Genomic DNA, 16,207 nt, shown 5'->3' on the forward strand with positions numbered 1-16,207 from the left:
TGCAGCGCGTTTGTTTCTGTTTCATAACAAGATCCCTCAATGTGAAACGCGGAGCATGGCCGATGCCACATGCTCAATCCTATTTACAGATATGACTGCGTAAGTCCTAATCCATTAGTCTGATGAAGGCTCGTAGTCAATTGCTGCCTAAGAAAAGGCAGCGCTTCATTAGCCACAGTGGACAGTTTGTTGCCAGATTAATGGCGGAAAATTGAGGTCATTTGTCTTTTTTATTTATTTATCCTTTAGTTTAACTCATCAATGAAAACAAGCACCCGGTGGTGTGATTTATTTATAACTTAATTGAGGGATTCCTGGGGTGGACTTCCACGGGGCGTTATTGATAGGACGCCTGCAGCTGTGAGAACTCATTGCATGTGCTGCTCAGTGCATTTGTCCAACATATGGAACTGCACAGCGTGTGAAGCACTTATATTTACGGGGGAATTGTTAGTCATCTCAAATGGTGCAGAACCTGCTTCCATTGGCCTAACGCAGTAAAGTGTGCTGTTTAGCCACGTTATGCAAATCACTTTATCTTGACACTACATACACGGGACAATCGCCGGCCCCTCGCAATCTCAGAACATTAGCCTGGGCCTGCCCCCCCCCCCCTTGCTGCTTGCACCCCATTGTTTTAGAGGGTCCAAATGGAAGCCATCGGGAGGATGCTGTCCACACCAAGACGAGGGAATTAGCTCTCGGAGTGTCCCTTATCTTGCCTCCTCCACACTCCGCCCGATACACTCTCATTCTCCTCCTGTAATGACTACCTACCCAATTTAGTTCCCCTTCTCTCCGAGGAGGAATGAATCCAGCACAGTCCTTCGGATGAAAGAGCCCGCAGGTCCCTCGCCTCTTGCCCCGTGACCTTAATTGACAGGAAATTGTATTTGTCTCTCTCCCTCTGTGACAAAACAGGTGTCCGGCAGGATTTGGTCTCCATGCTCAGTACGATGACCTTTGTCCCTTTGTCTCCTTTTCTCTGTTTTTCTCATTGCAGCCGCTCCTAAGGGCCCTAAACTCTTGATGTCCCCCACTCGGGCAAAGGTGGGGGACACGGTGCGCATCACCGTCCAAGGATTCCAGGTAGGATCGCCTGGGGTAAGTGCATGGGGCGTTGAGAAAATGAAAGGCCAATATGGGCCTATGTTGGTGCATATTGTTAAGCCTGTTAAGTTAGACCACTCTGTTGGGTGTGATGCATTCATAGAGCGTGCAGATTGTCTGGTCAAAAGTGTGTATTCCCTCTGCAACATTTTGGATTAGGCATGTAGGCCGTGAAATAATAAACACTGCAATATTTTCAGGCGGTTTCTGCCATAAAGCCTCAGGCAATGAAATTCTACACTAAAATAAACAGTCAAAGAAATCGACGTCTCTGAATTGCCTGATGTCCAAGTTATTCATTCCCCACAGCTCTGCTCGTCACTGTAAACGTCCCTGCTCTTAGACTTTATGTCACAGTCGTCCCCCTGATAAAGAAATAAAAACCAAAGTCCCTGGTGTGAGTCGCCAGCGGATGGTCCCGATCGCTCTGACGGGAGTGACACGTTGAAGCCGGGCAGCTGGAGTCAGGTGAAGAGGAGACGACTCATCCTGACATAGCGACATGCTAAAGGCTAACGGCACAAACCGCCTTTGTTCTTAGCTACTGCTTCAGGAATCTCTATCACACGTCAGATTTCTTTGATTTATTTTTATTTCACCTTCTTGCAGGGTTAGGTTTTAGTTTTTGTGCTCCTCACTGACTGCAAAGACATCTGCACGTGTCCATATCTTCTCGAAGACCATGATATTCTCTTTTTTTTCATTGAACAGTGTTAAAACTTGGTGCTAATAATCTTCAGCATACAGCCTTTTCGGGCCCTTTGGCAGAGCAGGCATCAGATTCATCAGAAAGTAAATTCCCTTCACTGGACCTCAGGCTCCAGGGTTTCACGAGAAGATATGATTGTGCATCAAGATCAATAATTTGGCCTCTCGCAAGATGCCAGTTTCGCCTCTGGTTCAGTGTTTGAGAAATATTTTAGAGATAATCACCCGACAGTGTGGTTTTTTCTGTTGAATTGCCTTTTTTCTTGTTGTTGTTCTTGCTTTGTGTGTGACGTGTGTATTAGATAGGACAACAATGGTTTCTGCGGCACAGTGCACGGATCATAGTTTTAATTTGGCAGGAACGTCTCACTTATTGTGGCGTTTGTTTTTTTTCATCTATGTGACCTTTTCCCAGGAGTCCGTCTCAAAACTAATTTAACCTCAGTAATGATTTAAACACAGAGATCGGAGAAGTCTTATATGAGCATTAACATTAACTTCATCGCAAAAACAACCCAGTAAGTTGAGGTAGATCACTTCATACTGTAGAGGGCACTTTCGTGATTAGCGTGTTTACAGCAGTTTATGGTGTCTGGTTGAGAGAATGATGTCATCTGAATGTGGGCAGATGCCAAACAAGTGAACCAGCATCGCTTGCTTCGGGGAAGGATTCCAAGAGGCACAGATTTGAGTCAGTGGTGAGGGATGTTGACATCTGATAGTAAGTGGTCCCATGTGCCTCAGAAACCACAGAGGAAGAGTGAACTGTCTGTGGTGATATTCGTACACAACTCTTTCTTTATGCATGTTTTACTTTGTTGGACACGTGTTAGTGAAAGTTGTTATTCTTATGAACAAGATATCTCAAGAACGCCTTCAATATTGTCACAAACGTTCACTTGGACTCAGGGGTGAACTAATTTAAATAAGGTGTTGACCTCATAAAACCCTTTTACCTTGTGAACGCATTATGTTAAAAACGCCTTGAGAAAAATATTTCAAATTTGGCACAAATGTTCACTCGGTCTCACAGACTAACTCAGTAGATGTGGGTTGTCAAAGGTCAAAGGTCAAGGACACAGTGGCCTCACTGAATATGTTTTTGACCTCGTGAACATTTGGTAATGCCTTTAAATTTTGACCAGTTATCACTATGAGTCAAATTTGAATTTATTGGATTTCAGCGGTTAAAGGTTAAGGTCACATGACCTCATATGAGTCTAGAAAACTGCAGTGGTTGGTGGAGGCATAAAACCGCAGTGCCTTATTTCTAGTTTGGCACTGATTCGATTCCCCGCACTTTTGTTATTTTGCCTGATTTTACCTTAATAACCGAAATTGCCCCAATTCGTAGAGAGAGTGCTGCACATAGATGCAATGTGTGTGTGTGTGAATGGGTGAATGTAAAACTATAAAGTGCTGTGAGTGGTCATCAGGACAAAAAAAGTGCAATATAAATACAGACCATTATATAAAACACGTCCATTTACCATTACTCTGACTCCATTTTCTGTGCATGTCAGTAAAGATGAGGTCAGACCTCCAAATCTTAAATTGCTCATTTCTTGGGGAACAGATATATCCCTCTGTCTTGTCACATGTCAGGTACCTCTGCTGTCCCAATGTCATTGGCTTTCCTTTGACGTGAGAGCACTGGAAACCAATTTCTGCATTTAAAAGCTCTGGGGTTTTTTTTATTCCAAAAGTCTACAAAATGGATGGCAGAGAAGATATATTGTGTGTCTGCCCTTGTGTGTGTGGGTGTGTGTGTGGTGCAGTGTGTGTTTCAAGGAGAGATTGTTGTGTGAAGAAGAAGAAGAAGCAACAGCTCGGCGGTGGAATCATACAAGAGATTCGCCCTCTTTTTGTGTCCTCTTATTATCTATGAACACTTCAACCCACGGATATGAATGAAATACTGCTTCATGGAGGGTTACATTTTTAAATTGGAAATGTGTGTCTGTGTGGGGGGGGGAGTTTTTTTTTTCTTCTCTGGACGGCTCCAAAGTGTGAGGGGAGAAACTGTTGTAAAGTGAAGTGTTGATTATTAATGCATGTTGTTAACTTGTCGTTGCATTAGGGGGAAAATTGGAGTTTGTATTATTCATGTATCCTTTGCGCTTAATATCTTGGCTCAGACTTACACTTGTTCCTCTTTATCTCCTCTTTTCTGCCCCCTTTCTCTCCTCCCTTTATTTCTTCCTCTCCATCCCACCACCACCACCACCACCACCACCCGGGTGCTGGGTGTTGATAGAATGAGGTGTTCCCGGAGCCCCTGCTCACCTGGACGCGGGTGGGGGGCCGCCTGCTAGATGGCAGCGCCGAGCGCGAGGGGAGGGAGCTGATTCTGGAGAGGGTGCCAGCCGAGCTCAACGGCTCCATGTATCGCTGCACGGCCCAGAATCCTCTAGGCTCCACAGATACGCACACCCGCCTCATAGTCTTTGGTACGTATGCATGTGCGCCTGCCTCGCAACACGCTCTGGCCCCGTTCTGCAGCGGCCATTACACTGGCAGTTAAACAGAAATCGCGTTTAAGTTTGATTCATTATTTAGAAGATGATGAATATGAAACATTTTGCGGCTGTACGACTTGGCTCCACAAGAATGATCTGGAACACTTATATAATTACACAGTTAAATGTCACAGAAAATTATATAATTCTACAAAATTCACTCCATGTATCTACAATATCTTTGAAAAAATACTTGGGAGATTTGTGTGACTGCTTTTTAGGTATGAATCATTAATGCAGCTAAGTGTGTGATTAATAAGAGATCGTGTCCCTAATTGGCTCAACAACACATTCCTTTTAAGCCTGCACTTAGTGAGGATAACTATTCTCTCGCGAGGGAGTTAGTGACGCTTCCGTCGGTGGCACGTCGTCGTGTGCCGCTCTCGCCCCAAACACCAACTGCCAACACTGCTTTCAAAGGCTCCGATGGAATCAAAGGACCGTTGTGTTTGACGGTGTTAGAGCAACACTTTGTTCAGTGGCCAAACCGAGGTAACATGGTCAATCGGAACCTGGAGGTGGTTCATGTACTGGTGTTGATGTGGGAGCTGGATGGCTCACAGGCTCTGTTGTGTCTGTGGATCTGTTTACCCTGGATGCTCTGGGAACAATGGGATCTGCTGTTCTGGGCTCATTCAGGAATACCGGAGGCTGATTTAATCAAATGAGTTCTACGACACTGTGGCTAAATGTCTGTTGGCTTCTTCAGACGCGCATTTGTAAATGTGATGGCAACTTGACGAGTCTGTCGAAGCCCTCGAGTCTCTTTTGGTCATTATTATTAAATTATTATTACGTATGCATTAAGATGATTAGAGGACAGTGACAAGCAGGAGTGAGCCTCCCTCTGCACTCACATTGATTAAGGCAGGGGTGGTAAACCTCCGGCCTCCGGGCTGTGTGCGGCCCGACAGTTTTTCTCTGGTGCACAACAATTCATAAATACAAAAGATATATGGTTGAGAAATGGACAAATTATAATTTCGTTGTCTAAGGAAAAGACAAGCCAGCGTGCCTTGTTTGTGGAGATGTACTCACAGTGATAAAGGACACATGCACTCTCAAGCCACAAAGGACAATATTTTATGTCGTTAATGTGCGTGAGATCAGCCCTGCGTTGGGAGTAGCATCACCATCACTTCCATCTGACATCAGACCCCTCGGCAATGAAAAGCCTCTCCAGCCTTCACATTAAAGATGTTATCATGACATATGCATACAATAGTTTAGCCCTTGAGTATGGCCCTCAGAGGATGTTATCGAAATTAAAAAGGCCCTTCATAGTAGAATCGATTAATGTTTTAACTTCCACATAATATTTTTCTAATCTGTCATGCATGTTTTCCTTCATGCCATTACTTTCTACCATTGTCCCTCAGCTGTGCTTCCAATCGCTCTTGCATAACAGATCCCAAATATCGTGCGAGCATCGCAGCTCTATCCATGATGGCTCTGTCATGTTAGAGCGTCATGAAACATTTATGTAACAGTAGAAGTACGTGTGAAAGTCCGGATGATGTAACTGTAGATAGATTTAAATCTGGCGCAGTCCGGCCCTTTGACTCTTGCACCTCACAGAAGTCAAGTCACGTAAGAGAAACGAGTGAAACGGGGGGGGTATGCACTTCAGTGCCGTTTTAACATAAATCATGTCAACGCAATTTTCATACTTGATCGACCATGCCACATAGAATATTGTATCCATCTTTATTTCTATCCTCCTGCCTGAAACAGTTCTGTGGGCAGGATTTAATAAAGTATGTCCCAAATGTACAAATTACTGGGCGGGTCTAATAAGAACCCACTATAAGGGGAAAGTGCCACTTTAGGGAGGCGTTACCTTGGGAGGCGTTTTGCTAGGAAGAGCACTAATGTCTATTTAACACCCTGATGCACCCTCAGGTATCTACGTGCCTGGTACGGCCCATCTGTCTGCCTCTCGCCTTGTAGATTGCTTCCACTCACGCTCAGGGGGAGTAAATGGTGATTAAGTGACCTTGGTACTGTCCCGCGTGGCCTTGAGATGAGACTCGTCCCTCTCTCCCGGGGGGGGGGGCGTAGAGACGGACGCATTCCAGGACTCTGCTTGCCATGCAAAGTGTTCCGATATACATCATCAGGAATAATAGAGTATAATGACTGGTATGGAGACACAGTGACGATGAGCAGCGCTCACGTCTTGATGATGTACGTCTTTAGCCACCCTCGATGATAATACCCTCTGAGATTACTGTGGAGTGAGTCAGCACCAAGGAGCCGGGCAGAGACACACACTCACACACAAGCAGATACCCAAAGTGCACACACATGCAAATTTCCAGGGGCAGGCTAACACAAGTGTGCATATGCAAAGTGCTCACACTAATTTCTCTGGCGTTCTCCGATGAGCTGCTATGGTAATGGTTGCCATGAGACCAGAGACAGACCAGCGAGATGAAAAAAAGTTTCACGTTGCGCTGTACATGAAGCTTCCACGTTCTCATATGTCAAGACTAACATCCCAAAATAGCTGGCAGAGTGGAATTTAGGGGGTGTTGCTAAGTCTCTTCATGCTCTCCTGCTTCTTGCTTTGCAATTACTTTATCCCTGTGAGAGCTCCGGAATGGAAATACATTGTCAGGGTGTGTTGTGCCGGGGAGACTTATTAAAGGTGGAGTCGATTTCTCTCCAACGCCTTTTCCCCACCCTGTCTGGGTGCTGCTGTAGTTGCCTGCTCTCGCTATGGCTTTAAAGTGGCTGCTGGCTGCTCTGGTGCGGCGCTCCGTGTTCCCAATTCCATTACCAGGCCCAGTCTCTCTCACTGGGGATGAGACATTTAGCGCGTGGTTCAGGAAACTCCAGAGTTCAGGAGTTCAGCTTCATTAAAAGCCTCAACCTCTGTCAGAGATCACTCTCTCTTCCGTGTCTCTGTCGTCCTCCTCAGGCTACATCCACGCTCACACTGTTTCATTTGTAAACGGCCTTTTCAAACTAAAAAATGACGCAAGTGCTTTGTATGGGTATGGGTTTTAATCCCCGTTGATACTAACACACCTATAAATCATATCACGTGACCAATCATGTACACTGGGCATGCGTGTGCAGGTTTAAACAGAATCATAGCTTGTCCAGAGTGCTGTGGACGCCACATTTTGGACGTTTTTCAAAATAAATCGTACTACTATGGATGAAGTCGTCTCGTCTCCTTCATCCACTGATTCATTCACTTTCTCAGTAACAGCCACGACTCACTGGTGATCTCTCTCTCTCTCTCTCCCTTTGTCTCCTGCAGAGAATCCGAGCATGATGAAAAACACACAGAACCAGAACAGTGAGTATATCCAGCTTTGTGTTTTTCATTGTGATTCATCTCACGACTCCCGCTGTATCACCAGATCATCATATTTCCACAGACGCTGCATGTAATATGACAACAAAATGTGACACCGCAGTCTGTTCGGCGGGGAAAAGAAAGGAAAAAATGTGCATAAATCTGGCACTGATCAGTGAGGCGGATTCTCCGGGAGGCTGTGGTTTTAACGTTCAAGGTATTGACAGGTGGATGTTTCTCATTCTGTCCTGAACGCTTTGCCCCAGATAGTCGGCGCGGCGGCGTTTCAGTCACGATTCATCTTTGCCGACGTTGAGGAGCAGCCGCGCGACGAGCCTCTTCCCAGTGACTAACGGAGCCTGTCACTTTGGGTTGAGTGTGAGATTATTGGTGTTTCGTATGTGCAGTGGTGGCTCATTTGCGGCTCCTCAGATTATCATATGTAAAGATGAGGGATTGTCGGGAGAAGCCTCGGGACCGTGACAACCACCTCTCCATCTCTCCCTCTTTTCTGCCACTCCCTCTCTCTTTCTACCTCAATCTCACCGTCTGCCTTTTCCTCTCCTCCGCTCCGACTCTCTTTCCACCTCCCGGTGCCGACACCTCTTCCCATTTCATCCGTTTCCCCCCTGTTTTCGTTTATTTTGTCCCCTCGACCCCCCCCGTGCCTTCCATCATATTTATATTTCCTACTTTTCCTCTTCAGCTGCAGCTCAAAATCTCTGGCGTTCAGACACTTAAGCTTTATGATCAGTGTAGATTATTCTGAAATGGTAAAAAGGTTCAATTGTGGTTTGGAAGCTTGTTAAATTGGCTCCTGAACTCATCAACCCTGAAATCAGAATGTGACCATATAGAAAGAGACATAAAAAGCTGTTCAGCATATATAGATACATTTTTACATTTTTATGTAAATAAACCTCAGTGATTCTATATAAAATATATCATTACAATGTGCACTTATTGCAAAATATGACTTCAATCAATAAAACACATGCACTGTAGCACGGCTCTGCGGTGAGCTGCTGTTGATGAACTGGAAAATGTAGTTGAATGGTATAATTGGATGGTATATAATCCCCAGTGCATATGTGTGACGCCCATGTTTGTCCCAGCGCAGAGTGTGAACAGCTTCCCAGGCAGATGGCGAGCGGAGCTGTCATTAAGCTGAACGGCCCCAGTCAGACGAGAATTCAACAGTCGTGTGGTTTGACGCGCGGGCGCCGCTCTTTTTCACGCGTTTCCGTCTTCAAAAAAATGTCCAATAATTTTGTCCCTCGTCCTCTCCCACACTCAGTGAATCGCTTTTTCCTCTCGCTCTTTACCCCCGCCGCCCCCTCTCATCCCTCCCTCCCTCTATCTTCCCCATCTCTCCTCGTCGTAGCATAGGGATGCAAAAGTGAAGATGCAAATGCTATGGTAAGTGCAGGAGCAGGTGTGTCACAGCGAGGACAGAATCGGGCCAGCGTTGATACACACGCACGGCTTGCATGGGAGTCAAATCACTGTACATCGCGGCCCCCAACAGGTCACCGCCGCACACAAGCCCATTTGCTTAACGGCTGAATACCAAGACTTCTCTTCCGGGTGCGAACGGGAAAGACAGCACCTGTCGGTCAGTCGGGGGCGGCGGGGGGGGGAGAAAACCACGCTTCCCGTGAGGAGTCCCATCCATCAATCTCTGTCAGATTTCAATCTCGCAGACAAGGTGCACTGTGAAGTGAATTTAAGAGATGAGTGAAACTGAGGAGAAAAATGCTACATGTTTTTGTTTAACCTCATAATATTGCAGCTGTCAGCCTCGGCGGGTGGAAGTGTCAAAAGTTTGGGGGTTGTCGTCTTATTGTGGGAAAATGCAATCACAAGGCAAAATTCATTACATCTAACAAAGTCTCAACGGATGGACTGCGTTCGTTGAGTCAAGAACAACAATACCATAAGAGCCAGAAACGAAGCAATCTGCATTTTTAATTCTTTTTGGCAGACATGCTGCATCTGTCATTTTTTTTTTCCACCGCGCCATGAAAACTCTAATTGAAATCCTCGAGTAGAACCGAGGTCAGATCAGCGACAGGAACCAGACGTGTCCAAGCTCAATGAAAAACTCGATTTTACCCCATCGGCGGAGTCAAAGTAGTCGTGTTTTAAAACACAAAACAAAAACAAAGTGTTGTGTTTTCAGCCGGCGTTTTAGGTCCAGCACACCTGAGGTAGAGTCGGCCTTTATAAAAATTTTTAAAAAAGAGCATGTTGCCACAGAAATCAGTCCCAGTCGTCTAAAAAAAGATCAAGTTGGCAGAAATGCATTGAGGTCTGAGCCAAAAACAGGCAAACAGATGGCTGGGCGACTTGCATCTCTGATTGTGGACTGGAAGGGGACCTCAGATGATGATCTTATGGTTGGATGAGCCCATTACGGAATGAAATGAAGTACTTATTGAGAAAGAACCACTCGTTATCTCTTGTTGTAAAACTGATTATAAAATAAATAAATAAAACTAGAAAGGCTCAACGGTTTCCTTATGAAATCACATTTAAATTCAATAGATCCGGGGGTTTTATTAGGATCTGCACCACATTGCACACACTCGTGAATCTCTGTCCCCTCGACATCGAGATCCATTTAATATTTGCTGCAAAATCAGGGAAATTGTTGCTAGATGCCATAACTCGTAATGTTAAAGAAAGTGAAATGTTCTGTACTTATATAGATCTTTTTGCCGGAAAAGCCATCAAGGGCAATTTGGGGTTAAGTATCTTGCCCAAGGGTACTAGAGCATGTGAAATGGGGGAGATGGGAATTGAACCACACACACACACACACACACACACACACACACACAATACGAGCACTCCACATACACTTCAAGTAAGGACTTGCAGGAAAGGAAACATGGACGCATCCACGTCAGCACTGGAAAGAATATTGCTTATCAAAGGGTATAAAAGCTGTAATCTGTAATAAACCTCTGTGTACATTTCATGAGACACATTCTGCTCGTTGGACCTGGTTCACGTCCTGAGCCACAGACGCCTTGAGGAAACAAATGATGTTCTTATTTGGGTCATGCCCCACCCCTTTGACAAACATTCATGGAAATAGATTGATTTGTTTTTTGCATCGTCCTCCTAAACAAACAAAACACACACAGACGAAATCATTAGCTCCTTGGAGGGCGAAAAAAAAATATCACAATCATGTTGTTCCGGGGAGATTTACGTGCAGGAAACCTTGATCGTTCAAACAATCCCTCAAAAAAACGTGTGATTATTTTCCGTGTGATCCAACACAACCCATTTTTCTCCTGCGTCATGCTGGACCGCGTTACTCATCGTGTCTAACCTCGCTCGGATCAAATATTGACTTCAATGAGTCCAGCCACACCAACATGTGCTCAGGCTCATCTTGTGATTGCCGCCGGAGCCGCAATCCAGACAAATAGTTGGTTATGTCAGCACAGCCCCACCCAGTCGCTCACATCGCTGCCACCGCAGCAGCAGCTCCACTTCCACAGTCCTCTCTCTCCTCTAACGTGTCCATAAGGGAGCAGCAGAAAACAGAGACGGCATAAAGCTGCCGTCCCTGCTGATCTCTCCTCTGTAATCCAGTGTCCCTGCTGTGGGCCTCACAACAACAAGTTCAAAACAGAAAATAAAATAGATAAAAAGAAGAGGCTTCACTCCTCTCTGCTCCAGTTTTTGTATTTTTTTTATATATATCTGGAGATTCTTCAAATATTGGGAAAAGAGTGAATTTCTTTGTGTTTGACTAAACTGCACCAAAGGCTATGTGGGGACTTTTTTTGGGTTGCTGGCGTAGTGGCAGCACTGTACTGTATATCATTATGGTGCACTTCAAAGAACCCCGCAGAGCAGACTTTACATTAATGAATATATCCTATACATCAGAACAGTTTAATTATCCTCTCGGTGCACGGCGTCCATCAAGTCACCTGACGTCTGATCCGAGAAGCAGCTGTCAAGTGAAGACATCTTTATTATCCCCGAGGGGCAATTTGTTGTACAGTGACTTCAAGATACAGGTGCAATACAAATATGACACGGAGCCAATACACACAATTCAAACACTGAAGCGCAGTTAACATCTGTCACATTAGCTGCTTTGTGACATTGTCCTGACATTTAATCAGGATGTTCGAAGATTTTTCTGTGGAAATTTTCCTTGAACTTCTCTTCCGGGTAAAATATCCGGAAAAATGACACGGCAGGAAAATGTGACTGACTTTTCTAAACACATGAAACTGGAAGAAAACAAATGAAAGAGGAGTCATGAAAGTAGAAGACATCGACACAGACGTCAACTTGGAAAGACGACAACATTCGCGGAGTTTGTGAAAACGACTGTAGTTTAGTTTACACATTTAATTTTATATATTTTTATTATGACCTTATTGACTAATACCCAAATTATATAGCAATAAAATGTTGTCTTGATAATGACGTGATAAAAAAACAATAGAATTAAAGCACTTACTTAAGAATAACTTTAAAATGAATTTATATATCAAAGACTATTGTCGTATTTTACTATAAAACATATTTGGCCACGATAAGCACAAGACAATATTAAAGATGCAGTGAATGGAGTAAACACACATTTACAACCATTAAAAAAACTACCAGGTGACTTCACACTCAATTTGAACAGGGTTATAATGCATGAGAAATGGGATTAATGTAATACAAGGTTGTTTGTTTGTTTTAAATGGGATGTTGCTCGTGTGATGAATCGGAGACTGAGGGAATGTGTCCGTTTGATCGACTGCTTCTTTGGTGTTTGCAGATGGAGCCGGCCGACAGGACGTGCTCGGACTAACGTGGATGGCTCTTGTCCTCACAGTGACAGTGGAACTGACGTGAAACCGCTCATGCAAGACACTCGCACACACACACACACACACATGCGCCCCCCCCTTCTTACACAACATATTCACACATGCACACACACACACACTTCCCACAATCCTGCAAGCCTTCTCCAGTCATCTACAGACCCTCCATGCGTCAGTCGATCAGGAAACAGCGCCGCCACAGGATGGCGCTCCACTGTTTTTGTAAGAAAATGTAACCAAGATAAATGATATCAAAAGAACAAAAAACGTGATGAACATTACAATAGCCACCTCCTATATAGCCCTGCCCAGTTACACCTTCTTTTTGTTTCTTGTCCCACGTCTGCCTGTTGATCAATAAAATCCGTTGGTTTTGAAACCGAAAAAGAAAAAAGAATTTTGGATTTTATTTTTGATGGGTCCCAAATGTCATTATTGGTGTTTGACTGGAAAAAGTGGAAACTGGCTCCGGCTGCGCCACCACATCCACCAACCACCTGTCTGTTACATGTCCTGGGATGAACCTGATTAGCGACACGCTGACAAACCACAGGAGAACAAACACAGATGCTCCCAGAGAACGTTGTTTTTTTATGAATATACAGGTATCTCCCCTTTTTTTCCCTGATGGCTCGGAATGTACAAGAGGATTTATCTGCATTGAGAAACTAGTGAAGAAATTCTCCTTTTTTGAGTGTATTTTGTGTACATCCGTGTAAATATTGAAAATAATTACAGAGGTTATATGGGTTACGGTGAGGAATGGTTGCTGAGATAGTTCGGAGTTCTCCACCTCACTCCTCCACCTTTGTTTGTTGCGTCATTCAACACTGTTTTTCGACGATGATTCTTGGCTGAAAGGACAGAAACATTAACAGACTTTCTGTTTCTCATTTGGGCTTTTTTTTATATCTATATGGCAGGTCTCCGAGGCCAGAGTAAAAAAAAAGAAGATCCAACATATGTCTGCTGTTTTGGGGTTGTGGTGCATGTGATGTTTGAGGATTCTTTCTCCTTTTGGTGTGTTGCAATCGACAGCACTGCAACTCATTGTCACTGGCCTGTAATCCAGTTATTTACTTGTGACATACTATCTTGAGTGACCTACATTGTGTACAATACGTAACTCTTACCCACACATTTACAGTAGTCGGATCATTTTTAGCCGCCATCCCAGGGACGAGCTCACCCGAGGCAGCGTGTGTAAACAGGGTTGTTGCATTTGTTTCATTTCACCTGTATTAAAATGGAGAGATGACGAAACTCACACGCCTTGGCTTTACTTCAAACACTGTGTTTGACATGTTCAGTCGCAGATCTGCATCTTCCTGCAGTTTAATGTTGGGTACAGGGAATGTACTAGAACGTGTTAGGGACACTTAAAGGGGGGGAAACAGATTAAGAGGAAAAAGTTGTAGTAAAACAAGAGTAAAGTAGGAAACTGACAAATGTTTCGGTTCAACATTTTGGATCCAGCAGAGTTTAACTGCGGTCGAAAACCGGTTCTCCTTGTTGCTTATCTCCTAAGAAACTTAGTTTTTCTTTATTCCTTTAATATTATAACGTTTTTCTCTTATGATTTAATTCTTGTAACATTATGACTTTCCCCCCATTGAATGACAACTTTATTCTGATTATTTAACTTTTTACTACTTAAATCAAAACATACTTGATTGAGTTTATATCACAGTACAATACAGTAGAAACTATAACGTTACTCAGTAAAGTGCATAGCTCTGCCGAGGCCCCCTTATGAAACCAAAAAACTTATAAAATAAAAAAAACTTGAACCAGGACGATGGATTCACACCGGGATCAGATTAAAGTCCTCTTGCTTTGACAAACTGTTTGTTTGAGGGTGTATAAATAAGAGAATATTATGACTTTTTCTTGTTAATTTACAACTTTCATTCTCGTGATATTATGACTTCTATCTCATTTAGTTATTAACTTATTGTTGTAATATTATTACTGTTTTCTTCTTGAATTACACTTTTATTTTTTTCGTAATATTATGACTTTCTTTATTCTCATATTACATTATTCTCCAAACTTCAAAATGATTTATTCAATATACTCCAAATACTCTCGTAATATAGTCTCTGAAATTGTTCACACCTGGAATTTGAAAGACAATCAGTCCGTAAACTTTGCTAAACAGGCAAATTCCCCAAATGACTTGGTTTTTATATATTTCTGATCGTTGTGACCCTGACGAGGCTGTTGAAGGAGATTCAGACGCTGCTTTTCACCCTCTGCAGTTCAGACTCACTCACACACACAGTGAAGAGTAGCTTGATGCAAAGTAATCCTTCATTTTTTGGGACTTTACAAGAATTTCAATTGGAGCCATTCTGAGGACACAACGTGTATTAAGGGATTACGGTTTAAACCAGGTGGGAGGTAAGAGCAGAGATTTTCAAAGCTTAAGCGAATAGAAAGGACAGACCTATTCGTTTGGGATAGCGGCTCACCTTGCCAAAGTACAATCCATATTCCTGTATTCCAGAGATGAGAGCTGCACAGCACAAACATTAACAGTCACACACACTGAATGGTGTTTATTTATTTTTATTTTTCGAGTCAGGGAGGCAAAGGGCACGAATTCTTGTCCAGCAACTGTAAAGCAACTCAGCTCGCATTTTAATTCTGATTCAAGAGGCTCTTCTGTGCTTTTATCACTCACTTCGCATTCAAGAGAGGAAAAACACGTCTGTTTCTGAATGCATCAGAGGATGTAAAAAGAAGAAGTACATCATAGGTTTTTGTTTGTGTATTAGCACCTTAATATTGTTTTTTTATTATAATTGGTAACAAAATGAATGACACAAAACAGATGACGGTCTCAAACTATAAAATGGTATTTATTCTGTTTAACTGACTTCATGTTTCCTCAGCCATCTCCACGGTTGTTACTGAAAGATGGAAATATGTCCCAAAAAAAAGTGTCGCTTGTGCTTTTTTCTCTTGTTCAGTTACACGCTGCAAACATCACGGATGGCACAAGCAAAAAAATAAGAAGGGGCCTCTACACAATAAAGCACACGGTTGAAAATCATGATTTTCTTTCCCCGTGCTGTTCTGAATAGTTCACATGAGCCGGGGCGCAATAGCGAGGATACGAAGAAGCTGCCTCTATGGCCCATCTGTGAATTATTCACGAGTCAACCGGGCCTGCAGAATCCAGTTTCCTTTATGTCGTCTGCGGGCTCAGTTACCAGATGACTACACAGCGCCTGTGTCAGCGAGGACACCTGACACACCCTCTGTAAGCCTCTCCGCGTGATGCAACTCCAAAATGCCCCCGCAGAGTGTTGTTAAAACCAACACTGCTCTGCTGTTGACCACAGGATTCGCTCGGGTGTGTTATCAGCGAACACAAATGACAGCCTGACAGCGGTGACTGAGATGACACGGCTCCCATGTGTCAGAGATGTATGTCTGCATCTCGGCGGAGCGCGTTGGAAATGAATAACAGTGTCAGGGTATTTTTCTGTAGATGCTCTTTCCATCTGACATCCTTCAGACTGCTTTGTATTATTTACAGTGCCATGTGTGTGTTTATAATACCAAGGGCCATTTAGTTGTCCGAGAGCCGTCCTCAGCTCCTTTTAAGTGAGAGCAATTCAGGCGTCTGCACCGGCACAGAAAAGGAAACTTTGATCTGAGCCACGGTTGTGCAAACAGATGTATCCTGTTTATTAAGT

At 43.7% G+C, this 16,207-nt stretch overlaps 1 protein-coding gene across 2 annotated transcripts in view; it reads left to right on the forward strand.

The window, feature by feature from the left end:
• Window positions 1-13,454, forward strand: part of igsf21a (immunoglobin superfamily, member 21a) — a 180,793-nt gene extending 167,339 nt beyond the window's left edge. Inside the window, exons 8-11 of one of the 2 annotated variants that reach the window (XM_035153305.2) lie at window positions 1,004-1,104; window positions 4,076-4,268; window positions 7,609-7,647; window positions 12,452-13,454. In XM_035153305.2, the coding sequence (XP_035009196.1) occupies window positions 1,004-1,104; window positions 4,076-4,268; window positions 7,609-7,647; window positions 12,452-12,528 (410 nt within the window). In that variant the 3' untranslated portion in view covers window positions 12,529-13,454. The remainder of the gene's footprint in view (window positions 1-1,003; window positions 1,105-4,075; window positions 4,269-7,608; window positions 7,648-12,451) is intronic. The other variant, XM_035153306.2, reaches the window with a different exon arrangement.
• The last annotated feature ends 2,753 nt before the right edge of the window (window positions 13,455-16,207 follow it).

Source organism: Hippoglossus stenolepis, chromosome 3, assembly GCF_022539355.2.
Source record: "Hippoglossus stenolepis isolate QCI-W04-F060 chromosome 3, HSTE1.2, whole genome shotgun sequence".
Taxonomy (NCBI): domain Eukaryota; kingdom Metazoa; phylum Chordata; class Actinopteri; order Pleuronectiformes; family Pleuronectidae; genus Hippoglossus; species Hippoglossus stenolepis.